Genomic DNA, 13,558 nt, shown 5'->3' with positions numbered 1-13,558 from the left:
CTAAGTGTCGAAGTCAAACAAATTTGATGTCATTATCTTCATAAATGTCAATGTCATTTTCAAATTCTTTACCGATGTCTTTATGTGTACCTATCAGGTGAATATTGGCAAAATCTGAGAGGAGGCTGTTTTTGCTTTGATTGAATATTTGAGGGCCATAGGAGGAACGTCAGAAAAATCTGTTTGAGATTCTGTCTCATAGCTGTATTTACTAAATTTTTCCCTTTTGCGATTTAAAGCTCAGACTAGCTTTGCTTTATCAATTCTCATCAAGTCTGTCTGAAGCTATCTGCGAAACATTTCCTTTGAAGTCGGAGCCAGCATATGGAAGCTACATTAGCTTACAAGCGCCTGCCCTGTGCCTTTGCGGCCTGGCTCGTCCACAATAAATATTGAAATCTGCGTCGTCTGCTCTCGCAAGTGGATGTTCTGTATTATAAATGTCATCTTATCCTTGGTCTGCGGAGCAGCGGCTCGTTCTCATGCCACAGGACAGAGACACCAGCGCTGGCGAGGGATTTCAACTTTCAGACTCATCAAAGCGACATCAGAGTGTCTGCGTGCGTGTTTATGAATAAAAAAAGAAGGTGGGGAAAAAGAGGGCTAAAATGATAGCAGCAGAGGGACACAAAAGGGAAGAACAGAGAGCCAGCGCTCTGTTTTCACCATACGTTCAGTTTGCCCTGATAACAGAGCCGTCCGTTATATGACACACAGGGGCACGGTATCACTAAGTATCTTTGCATCTTTGCCTTTTTCCCTTTTGAAATGGTGTAGACATGTTAAACCTTCTCAAAGTATGTAAAATGAACCAGTCCACGAGGGGTAAGGAAGATAAACGGCACTCAGGGAGCCGTTTAGGAGCCAAAAAGGAAGGCTTTACTGAGTGACATGACTGCAGCCACTGTCTGCTGAAGGCCCCTTAAACTTTCCTGTACGACATCTATACGGTGGCCTTAGTGATATCCTTGATAGTGCTAAAAACAGTAATTGTTTTTCCACCAAATGACTAACCATTGTCATTGCCAGGAGACACAAGGACAGAGATTTTTAGTGATGCTAAAAATATGACAGTCACTCATTTAAAACCTGATCACTCTCCCTCCATCAGGCAGTGAGTTTGTTGCTAAATGCCTTACTCGTACTTTTTACCAAATATTTTGAAATATGACAAATGTCCCTGTTTATACTTATCTCAAATGTATATGACGTTTGTTATGTTTGCTAATAATGTAATTTGTTTGTGTTCGATTTATCTGCAGCTAACAGCTAACTTGACTCTTCTTAGCACTTTGTCTTAACATGTTGAATGTTTTATCACGTTCGATAGAAAGGTGAAGTACAAAAGACAACAGTTTTCTAAAGAAACCCAAAATGCATGTTGACTTCATGGGTTCAAAATCCCTACACGTATATTAGCATATTCAACACTGTGTAGCCCTATCAGAAACATGTGCTTAGGAGTGGGACAACGTATGGATGCAATATGTTGTTGTTTTTTTACTGAAATCCTTCAACCACTGGTGCCTAATATTGACGTTTTAAATGACGCTCGCAACATATTTTCCTGCCAATTTGACTCACGGTGCCACTTATGACATGAACGAGGGCAACTTGAAGAGAAGAGAATTTGCCAAAGAAGAAGTTGACGGTTGGAAAAAAAGTTATGTATGACATTGGATGGTATTGTGAGTTACCCTGCCATCCCCACTACTGTATTTCTTTGTTGAAAAGTTTCCACTTTCAGGCGTTTTAAGTAGAGCCCGACTGATTAATCGGACAGCTGATAATATTTATCCATATTAGCATATCCAGTGGCTATTGGAATTAGCTAGATTTATCACAGATATGCGCCGATATTACTAGATTTATTCACCAGTCAAAAAGCATTTAATCGTGAGTGTCATTGGACACTTCATTACACCAGCAGTTCTCTTTCTTGCTGCCACCAGCAGGGGGTGCTATATGGATTACAACAAGCATTATCCCCCTCCAGAGTGTCAAGCGGTGATGCACATAAATACACAGCTGCTCTTCAATTGAGCGACCGTCTTGTCTTCATTATGTATCTTTTCTATAAGTGTTTGAAAACAGCATTTGAGGGATCAACACAATAAATGTAATAAATATATATCTATCTCTGCAGAACGAAGATAGATCTAAGACAGATATCGGCCGATATATCACTATCTTTTTTTTTGTCCTCTCAATATCGATAGCAGTATCGGCCCAGCAAATCTCATATCAGTCAGGCCCTTATTTTAAGGGAGCTATATGTTGTCTTGTTGATTTTACACCAGAAGCAAACATCTTCAACTGGAAAACCGAATAATTTGAACTTCATTTTGATCATTTTCATTCCTGTGCTTCACATTTAGCCCTCTTTTATCTCAGCTGTAAGCAGCACAGATACAATCAGGGAGAACTTTTCATAACGTCTGTAAAAATCTAAGGAGATGTGTTGCTGCTGCTGCAAACTCTATCAGCTAAGACAAGACGCTGCACACACCAGTTAGCGGGCAGAGAGCCATGTGTTGTTGGTTTTTTTTTTTTTTACTTCCTTATTTTCATGCACAGCCTTATCCCACAAAGACCAAACCTCAGCAGACAAAACACCTCAGAATTAAAATGAGTAGATTGTGCTCGTCTATTTCAAGGCCTGTGCAGTTGGAGGAAATTAAATCCGGTTATCTGCAGCCTGCATAGCGTGCTTAGCTAAAAAAAACGCTATTAAAACAGAGATAAAAGCCCTGATTCTTGGTACTTTTTGTGTGTGTTGATGAATAGGAAACTCTGCTCACCATTAATAACTGCAACTGGATGCCTGAGGTTAAGAGGCAGCCGGAGCACACCACTATTATTACCTCGACAATACTGCCATTAATTCGTAGGGCAGGAGTTCCACAATGAATAGCTGGGGAATTTTACACGAATCCCCCACTCTCCTCCACATGTTTCCTCTTTGTTGTCACCTCCCCCACCCGTTCCACTTCACCTTCATCCTCTCCTACTGTCATCTCTCGGCTGTCAACCTCCAGTTTTTCTCGTCTTCTCTTTCTCTATTCGCCGTCCTTCCTATCACCTTCTCCTGCATCCTCGCCGCTTTTACTTCTATCCAGTGCTGAAATCCGGTTTCTTATCTAACTTTATTTCCCGTCAGACAGCAGATCACTTAAGTCTTTTTCTGTCTCAGCAGCTCCTCTTTCAGAATAATAAACACGATATGCAACAGGTTTCATACTGTAGCCCAACGCTGAAGGGGGCTTCTCATGAGGATGAACTAGAGAGCTGACTCTTGATGCATTGAGAGGTAGATGTGAGGACATTTACCTGTGTGAATATTTGCTGCTTCCTCAGCACAGCAACTCTCCACGGAAAACAGCTCGGGAGAAAGGCTAGAGGGGCGCTACACAAACTACCTCATGGAAGCCAATTATCGCCATATCAATAAATGTAGTTAGTCCAAACTATTTTTGAGGCACAGTGGGAAATATTAAGAAATACATCCTGAAGCCAATTCATATTTTAGGGTCAAATTAAACAAACAAAAAAAAAAAGAAACAGTGTTTATCTGTTACTGACGCTGTGTTACACCCAAAAAACAGATCACTCATTTCTCCATTTCTCAAAATCTCTTCCACACATGTTTGGTGAAGGAGATGTGACGCTCCCTTGCATTCCTCCTCTCCTCCCCTCTCCTCCCCTCCTTCTCCCCTCCTCTTCGGGGAGAGTGCTAATGAAGCAGGAGGCTGGTCAGATGGGAAAGTCTCTGACTCTCCACTTGGGTTCCAAGCAATCAATAATATACAGACGGCCACCCTCGCTTCCCTTTCCTTCTCTTTCATTTTCTGTCCCTTATCCCCTTCATCTTCATTATTTTACTCCCCCTGTAGCTCTGTTTTATTTGTTTCCACCTCCTCTCTCCTCTCCCTCTGACTGACCCCGCTCACCTTTAATCCTCTAATTATTTCCTCTGTGCATGTTGTTCCTTTCCTTCGTTAGCTGTGATATTGTTTGAAATCTGTGTTTCAATTAGTAGGAAGCTTGCATAGTTTCGTCTCTATTTGCAACTGGTTCACATCTCAGTGTTTTGACATTGCAGAAGTTGCAGGAGAAATTCTCAAAGAGTCTGAAAGAAAACAAGCTTGCTGTCAGGAAACTCCAATCAGAAAACACTGATGGAAATTTAAAAAGCAAAAAAAAAAAGCAACGCACTCTCAGACTGCCTTAATACAAAGTTAAACGAGGTATCCTATCCATCTCTGAGATACTTCACCGCCCGAGGGAAGCTTTCCAACCTGTGAGACAACAGTGCCCCCTGCAGCACGGCAGAGCAAGTGCACGTCAGCAAAGCTCAGTGAAGTTGATCCCCCAACACTTTCAACCAGCCTTGTTTTAGCCCACCAGCTATCTCCTCCCACAAGGGGAATTGTGTAAGTGGATTTAAATAAATTAATGCCTCTTTTGCTTGCCTAGGGAGCACACAGCAGAAAATAGTCCATAACAAAAAAGAAATTCGACTGCTATCGCATTCACAAAGATAAAGAAAAACATATATTTTCTCTGGCTATCGCCTATAGGCCCACATTTAAAGAAGAAGCAATTTGAATATGTCATGCCTAATTCCACGTTTAGGCTGAGCCGGCATTCTCCAGGGACTGAATACAAAGCAGCGTGCAAGAAAGACACTTGACTAGTCAGCCGGAACAACCCTATCCTGGCTCCAAGTATAATCAGTCCCACCATTTTGAGACAAAACTGCTTTTAAAGACACCAACGCCTGACGGCCATAGCTGAGGAGTGTCTGCATCCGTTACCAAACAGAAGCTGTCCCTTTTGCAGCATTTAAAATCTGTAGAATATTTGTCATATATTTGTCAAAACATCGACAACACGTGGATATTCCTAGGTCACTAAGTATGTTTTCAGATTTTATTAGAGTTATTCGAAGAATCAAAACATTAAGTCTGGCTGAAATATTTCAAATTAATTGCACACTTCAAAGGTTGGGAATCGTTTAATTTGAAATAAGAAACTGCCTTTTGAGTTCCTCAGTCCTTTTTGTTACTGATCCTTCTCCCAGCGGAGGGGGAAAGAAATGAGTGAGGGAGGCTCATGAGATCTTGGCTATTAGAGTAACTACAGAGCATTAGCTAATTGGGAACCAAACAAACCCTGCTGAATGCAAATGAATGGGAAACAGGAAACACTAGAGCGGAAAATCTTAAGTAAGAAGCATATTTGCATCTTGGATCCGAGTGCATTTCCTCACGCTTCTTATTTAGGTCTCATTAAGATGCTGCACCAAAACCCTTCTCTCATACTTTAAGTTGTTAAGATGATGCTAGTATCTATTGTCATTGACGGAGTATTAATAATCAAAACTGATGACCTCAATACGGCAAAATAATTGTAAACAAAGCCCTGATACTGTGAATGAACGTGTGCAGCTCACTGGAAGTTACAATCCTGTCCGATTCTTGCTACAGACTGTCTCAGGAGGACAAGGAGACCCTGGAGGTTTCAGATAACAAGCTCCCTGATCTCTGGTCTTTACACTACAGTTACTCTGCAGCCAGATGTACGTCTGTACCTCTGGGTCAAAACAGGACCAGCGGGATTACGGTCTAGCAGAAAAGAAAGAGGGGCGGCCTGGAGATGCTTCTCATTTGACGTAAACAACGGGCAGTTTTCACAATTGCAGTTCAAAATGAAAAAGCCTTAAAAATCGGACAGTGAACCGGTAGGAGAAGCAGATGCATGAATAATGGCGGACTAGACTGTGTGGAGTTCTGTTTGTGTGTGTGTGTGTGTGTGTGTGTGTGTGTGTGTGTGTGTGTGTGTGTGTTTGAGTGTGTCAGTTCACACCTCAGAGTCTTCTTTGCGGAGTCCCAGTTGGAGGATGGCACTGGGAGACTTGAGTCTGGCTTGGCTGGACTGGGCCATCTGCAGGTTTAACTGCCAGCCGACATACTCCAGCTGAAACACACAAACAGAGCAGGTCTCTCTCTGACACTAACATAGTTGTGAGAAAAGCTCACACTCCAGTTTAATAACGGCCCCAGACACAGTTTCGAAGACTTGATGAATACTCGAGGGAATGACTGTTCCCACACACTAAAAGTGGAAGAAGTGCTGTTTTTTCTTTTTTAGAAGAAGAATTTCTGTGTATCAGGATGTTTTGTTGGTCTGTATTCTGTGAAAAAAACATTTCAGTTTGCTCTGTTTGTAAATGAGACACAATCTCATGTCATCTTACCTTTATTTCTGCTGTAATCAATTGACCAAAATCCCCAAAAGCCTCATGCTCTATTTAATGTAAGAGAATGAAAGGCAGCAAAACAACACGATTAAAAAGTCTTGTGACAGCAAATGTTTGTTGTTTTTCTTCTTGAAAAAGTTTTAACGATAAATTACTCTTGAATTATTTTTGTTTAAAGACTAAAGCCCCGTTTCCACAATGTGGTCCGGCTTGGTTCCTTTCAGTTTGGTACAGTAAACCCGGATCTTGCTTGCAGCAAACCGTACCCTTACTTGGTAAGCTGAGCAGAGCCGGTTGGCGATAGTTGTGTCTGCCACGTTATAGCGTTATATCATAGCAGTGCGACACAGTGTAGCTGATAAGTTCAATGAAGAAGAAGAACATGACACAGTAAACAAAGGGCAACAACAGGAGGACGTCAAGCAGAGGTCTGCACCTCCGAGGTCGTTGATGGAGTCGTGCTACGTGCTGATATTAGTCACAAAATACCAAAACAGCTTTGACATTACCCACTCTCTAATGGTGAATGGACGATTGATTTGCTCTAAAAATAATTCAGATATGGACTGCTTATTTATCGTTACTTCTTCCTTTAGTACATTTTTGGTTTGATTTTATAAAAAAAAAGATTTTAAACACAAAAAAAAAATTAAATAAAATTTCTTTAAAGGAGCAATATGTAACTGTGACACCTACCTAGCGTTTCAAATGGGTACTGCAGTCCAAATTCAAAACACTGGTGAGAGCTGTTGCCCCCGCCCCGCCCCGCCTCCTCCACCCTAGAGTGGATGTGCACGCAGGATGCCATGTCATGGACACTGAAGCCTCAGTGTTTAAGCAGCTCTGCAGCGGTTTTGAAAACTTTCTGCGCTCTAACCTCTCTCCATTTTCAAAAAGCAACTCCAATATTGATCCTAGTTTGACCACGTTTCTGCTCGTGGAGCTTATTAGAAAAATGCAGAGGCGTTTTATTTAGGTCGGGTAGAATGAGTTATATCTGAACCAGTTCACCTGCCCGCTTTGTCGCTGCAACACCTGTTGGTTTGCTGATGCCTGGCAAACTGAGGGGCGTCCAAAACGGCCGTGTTGGGGTGGTCGAAACAAATACAAACCATTCTGGTCGGAATCCAAACTGAGAAGGAGGACATACTACCTGCTGCATTGTTGACAGAGAAGCCAGCACTTCAACATAGCATGTTTCCTTAATGTCTGATGATACAGGAAGTTCATTTTATGATTCAATTCAGTAGATATCTTACATATTGCTCCTTTAAAATGGAGTCTGCACAGTCTATTAACGACTTGTTTGGTGACCATGTACGAACCAGATGACCCTATAAGCAACATGACATGACTTATGATTACGGTCACGGCCGCAGACATGAAGATTTACGGCTGTAAAACTTTGCTTAATCTCCCAAAAAGTTTTAGTTACTTTGCCTCTGAGCTGCAGGTGGCCAGACTATTACTCTCAGTCTCGGTCCGCTGTAGCAGTGTGATAGATTAGCAGCACTGAGTCAAGGCAGGGCAGTTAAGTGTTTTATGATGCGGAGAGAGGCCATAATAATAAACCATGTGTGACTTATCGGGTCTGGGTGCTTCCACAGCATCAGAGGACAGGTGTGAGGAGGCTGAGGGCTGGCCAGCATTACTCACAACTGAAACAACATCCACATTAGCATGAATAAACATCGCAACTCTATGATGTGTCAGAATCCCCGTGAATCAACTGAAATCAATCTATCAATACAATTTATTTACTGACTTTAATTTAAATGCTGTTTTCATTCATACAAATATTACAGCAGCCTCATCAATCAATCAATTCAATCAATTTTTATTTGTATAGCATCAACTCATAACAAGTGTTATCTCGAGACACTTTACAGGAAGCAGGTAAAATACCTTACTCTTTGTCTGTTAACATTACAAAAGAGCAGGTAAAAAGACCTTACTCATTGTTATGTTACAAAGATCCGGCCTATCCATCATGAGCACTTTAGTAAAGCAGCAAAAGTTACTTTCTGTCTAATCATTGTATTTTCTCCATGTCTATATTCGATCTAGATGTTCTGCTCCATCAGTTGTTCATATGTTTTGGTATGTGTTTTGGTTGTGTTGCATTTGTAACAATCTAAATAGTTGTTGACTTATGAGAAAAAAACAGCCAAGACACCGGTGCACATCGGCTACTGACATTGTAGCATGCCACAGAATTTGATGATAGTCTGTCAACAGGGAAAGTATCAGCCGATACAGATGTTCAACCAATATCTGTAAATCCATAAATTATCATGTTTTTAATGGAATAAGGAGGGACAATCTTATGACTTAAAAATGAACTCATATGGCTCATACTGGCTTAGCTAAACTGCAAGGTTCCTTGTATTTAGCAAAGATGAAAAGCTCGTTAAAGAGGCTTACGTCTTACTAGTGTTCTGAGTAATTACAGGGGTAACCCACTTCAACAAAGAATGTTCATAAGGAAACATGTAAGTTACAAGGAGTTTAAGTGTGACTTTAATTTAGCCCAAAGTCACAGCAGTCACAGGGGTTGTCTCGAGGATCAATGGCCGCCCCGACCTTCAGCTGCTAGCAATAAATCCTTTGGAGGGAGAAATATCATCGACCAAGGTAGGCGAGCTTTCGAAATGTATGGCTGCAGCAACTGTTCCAGCATAATATGACTGACGCATACATGCTGCCTTCTTATTCTCTGTTAGATCTTAATTCCCCTGACTTTAAAAAAGGAACACTGTTTGAAGTGTCACTGTCTAATCAAAGAGAGAAACACGTTTCAAATTAATTTGACAACTTGTGTGATCTGTGAAAGCACTCTTTGTAATATACACAGCCCAGATAAATCATACAAACGCAGGAAAGTCTTAATATGGATTGTTTTTAGATTTAATTTAGTGTCAAATGTCTATAATGCCTCGCTGAACGTCACTTAAATCAGTGTTGCTGTCATAGTAACTCGGTGGATTCATCTCACATGTTTTTAAGACTTAAAATGTCTTGGCTGTAAAACAGTCAGTGACAGGGAGCCACAGGGACCTTACTCTTGTTTATGAGCCTTACCTTCTTTGGGGCAAAAATATTGTTCTTTAGTTTCTCCACCAGCTCAGGTCCAGCAGCGGCCCAGGTTTGAGAGAACATCTCAGCCTTGTCCGGGTTAAGATGAACCGCCTCCAGCTGCTGCTGCAGAGCGGCCGGCTTCACATTATGATACACAGCCTGACGCGGGGAGGAGACAAAGGGCAGAGTAGTATCAGTGTAATAAATGTTACCATTCACCAAGTTTTCCAGGATTAACAGAACACTGTTGCAGTCCTGTTCATTTTTACCAACAACACTCAACTCATCACTGCGACGATACAACGATTTGTAAAACAACAGTGACCCCAGCTGGTGAAATGTGCTCTTAACATGATCTGCATGAAAATCAGACCACTAATTTCTACATGTAGTACTTTGTTAGAGTTCAGTTCAGTTCAGTTCAGATCTTTATTGTCCCTGGAAGGGAAATTTGATTTGCAGCAGTGGACACAAAAACACAACAGATAAACAGACATAAGACAGTGTAACACAACCTGATGAGATACAACCAAGAAATCTAAAATATAAAACTCACTGTTCGTTAAGAAGTTTCACTCAAATGGTATAAATAAATAAATATAATAAATATAAAATGCAATAGCTCTGCTTGAAAGTGCAGTCAAGGATTTAAAGAAGATTGAGAGCATTAATTGCACGAGGAACATATGAAAATTTAAATCTGTTTGCCTTAGCCCTGGGCAGCCTGTGACCTGAGGGAGATATACCATGAGATAAAACAAAAGGTTAAAACTGACTCGATAAAAGATTGGTAGAATAAAACCATCAGTGTCTTGTCCACATTAAAGGTGTTCATTCTGAAAGTAGAGTCTCTGAAGGCCCTTTTTGCAGATTGCATCTGTGTTCTTGTCATAATTTAAGTTTTTGTCAATCCCTCTATAAAGAGTGGAGCTCTTTATAGAGGGATTGACAAAAAGATTATAGATTTATATATATATCTATATATATATATTATATATATATAGATTTCTCTAAAGAAAATCTGACCTTAAGCAGCATCTGTGTTTCCAAGTATTATCTTTCCCTTAACATGGCAGAAGACCAAGCAACACATTGAGAATGTAAACAGATTCGAGATTCAAGATTATTTTTATTGTCTCACAAAGTGAGAAATGTGTCTTGGCATTTATTGACAATGGAAAAAAATTGTTAGTTGCAGCCCTTAAGGCATGCAAATAAATTATCTTTGGAAGCACCTGCACTACTACTGTAATAATAAAAAAAAAACCCTCAAGGATACAAATAAAATGTACAACTGGGTCAGAGAGAGTCATCATATTTCTCCTGTTAACATCCAAAGCAATGATAATCCTCATGCAGCCGTATTTACTTGGTCTCCTTAATAACATTTAAAATGTATATATAGTCTAATATTCTTAAAAAAAAAACTAAATAAAAAGAAATACAAGTTATTTATACTAAACAGAGACCTTGATAAATCGGCACCCCGTAAACAAAAAATCATATAACTCCTAAAAATAAAAGGTGGCCTCTACTCACCTGCTCTAGAATGAAGGCGGTCGTTTCCAGGACTAGATCGAGAGCCTGTTTGTCCAGTGAGAGAGCAGTCTGAAGCTTTTGCTCCTCGTCTTCACTGAAGGTCCGCTCTCCCTTTGAAGAGGTCACAGATGATGTGGGTTTGAAGGGCCAACACAAAATAAACATATCACTTCATTGTATGTAATCAATGTGCATACACTGTTATGACAGCAGAAATGACAGATTTCACCACTAACATCAACAAGGGCTCCTTTGTTGTTATTATTGTTTTAAGCCTTAAATTATTGGCATTAATAGTTTACCTTAGGAATTTCCTTTGTAAATTTGCTTCATATTTTATGATTTGACCTGATCAAATTAAATTTCTCCTTGAAGTTAAAAGAAAAAAAAAATCTGACAGGCCAGTTGTTCTTGGAACTAAAGACTGACACCTTGTTCAAGCATGCTACGCAAAACCCAGGATGATCATCAGTGCCAGGCATGTGTGTGCATTCATTAGAGCCGAGTCTGACTGATGCTCCAGTAACTCATTATGCACGCCGCTCTCTCTAGCACTCCAACTTTGCAGCACAGGCCTCAAAAAGCCTCTTGTCTTTTGCATGGATAACACTGTAGAGTCTCTGTACCTTCAGATGAAGCTTCTGTATGATGCGGGAGATCAGTCTGGAGAACTTGTTCACATCAATCGCATTGATGAAAGTCACCGCCTCTTTTATGCTGTTAGGAGAAGAATTGATGAGAATGTTGATGATGGTGGCGTAGCAATAACTCAAATATCTTTTACTAGAGCAACAGATTTCAGAGAATTTCAAAAGGAGTCACGGAAAGTGACTACAAGCACAAATTATTGATCAACACATGACATATGACATGGTACCACTTGTTTTGACAACATCATAAGAGATTCTTCATGAATTGTTTATAGTAGGTTCCACAGGATAAATAATGGCACAAACAAAACTTTGCAGAGTGCATTGCAACTAAAATGAGGTTCTGCATAAATAAATCAGAGAATTAAGAATAGAGCACACAGAGGGACAAACCAGTGACTGCCAAGTAATTTCAGAGTATGCTAAGGATGGCAAAATTGTTGATACTAAGGCACTTTCTGATACCAGGTGTTTTAAAATGATACAGTCTCATTTGCTTACAGAAAAGTACTTCAGCTTAAAAAAAGATTCATATTTAACCAAAAGCTGGGGTGCTGGAGGCGCAGTGGTTAGTGTGCGTGCCCCATGTATGGAGGCTGTAGTCCTCCAAGCGGGCGGCCCAAGTTCAAATCCAGCCTGTGGCTCCTTTCCCACATGTCACTCCCCACTCTCTCTCTCTCCCTGATTTCCGACTCTACCCACTGTTATAGCTCATAAAAATTAAAGGCACAAAAAGCCCAAAAATAAATATTTAACCAAAAGCTGCAAGCAAGCAAAGGAGAATTAGCACAGACTAAATAGCCCAAATTTGACGTATTTGTGCTTTTTAGACAGAGAGCAAAGTGTGCCTGCATTTTCTGTTCACTAAAAAGAAGAAATGAAGCGATATCAGGTGTCTATGACTTGTGTTTGTGATGTCGAAACAAGTTATTCTCGATTAATGCTCAAATTAAATAAAAGTATAAAAATATGGAAGTGTGACAACACCGCCGCACTTTTGACCATACCGTGCATTCACACTTTGTATGTTTTATGTATTGTCTTTATTTATTAAGTACATGTGACTCTCCCTTCAACCAAATTTACCTACGAGTACAAATAAAGTAACCTGAACGTGAACCTGAACCCTCCTACATAGACTTCTTCTTTACTACTAGTATTGCTTTTCTAAGCTTTATTACAAACTTGCAACTCAAAAATCACTATTTTCCAGTCATGTAAAATGTGTTGTATTATACGTGTCACAGATAGTTTGATTTCTGTATAACAACTTGCAACTTGAATACATCACAGCTTCAGTGTTATGATTGTGAATTGTTTGTTTCAGTGATTTTTTTAAATTTTCTATTCTAATGTTTCCGTTTTCCTTTTGATCCTTCCTCATGATGTTTTTGATGTTGTGTGTGAAGCACTATGAATTGCCTTGTTGCTGAAATGTGCTGTATAAAATAAACTTGCCTTGCATTATCCTCCAGCAGTTTAAAAGAATAAACTACTCAAGCAGACTGTCTTTATCTCAAAGTTTGACTAAAGCACTAAGGTCAAGATAATCTACTCACGAAACATGCTTTACATTAAAACTTATTTTATAAATCGCGATAATAAAAATCACTTTAGTAGATCCTAGGATAAGAGTTAGTGTAAAATAGCTTCCCATATTGGATTTAATGAAGACAGTAGTAACATAAACAAACCCAAAGCCAGTGTGACGTCAGTGTTAAATAATGAATCACAATATCGATTCTTTGTCTCTTGAAAATAAAGAAAAACCTGCCCACCTTTGTGTTTCTTTAATTATAGAAGTCATTGTTGCTTTCTGTAAATGAAAAATGAAGAGAGTCTCAAAGCACCAGCAGCATCTTCTCAGTTTTCATTTCTACTTCCTGTTGTCACGCGCAGAGAGTCATGTGACACTCGAGCATGCGCAGTGGAGAGAGAGAAAGTAAAAGGTTTTAAAGTATTAAATTAATTTTGGACTCTAAATCTAGCACAACAATAGACTGTAAGCACAACTTTCTCAACAATAATA

The 13,558-nt window shown here is 39.8% G+C and overlaps 1 protein-coding gene across 1 annotated transcript in view; it reads right to left on the bottom strand.

Annotated features, from left to right (window-relative positions):
* The window catches only part of commd10 (COMM domain containing 10), a 64,387-nt gene extending 50,926 nt beyond the window's left edge, over window positions 1–13,461 (bottom strand). Inside the window, exons 1-5 of the mRNA XM_061038659.1 lie at window positions 13,308–13,461; window positions 11,506–11,596; window positions 10,880–10,990; window positions 9,344–9,499; window positions 5,869–5,979 (exon numbers count right to left, since the gene is read on the bottom strand). Of these exons, the coding sequence (XP_060894642.1) occupies window positions 5,869–5,979; window positions 9,344–9,499; window positions 10,880–10,990; window positions 11,506–11,596; window positions 13,308–13,336 (498 nt within the window). The 5' untranslated portion in view covers window positions 13,337–13,461. The remainder of the gene's footprint in view (window positions 1–5,868; window positions 5,980–9,343; window positions 9,500–10,879; window positions 10,991–11,505; window positions 11,597–13,307) is intronic.
* Between the last annotated feature and the right edge of the window lie 97 nt (window positions 13,462–13,558).

The sequence above is a fragment of the Labrus mixtus genome, chromosome 5, assembly GCF_963584025.1.
Source record: "Labrus mixtus chromosome 5, fLabMix1.1, whole genome shotgun sequence".
In the NCBI taxonomy this organism is placed as follows: Eukaryota; Metazoa; Chordata; class Actinopteri; order Labriformes; family Labridae; genus Labrus; species Labrus mixtus.
This window is presented reverse-complemented; position numbering and strand designations above follow the sequence as displayed.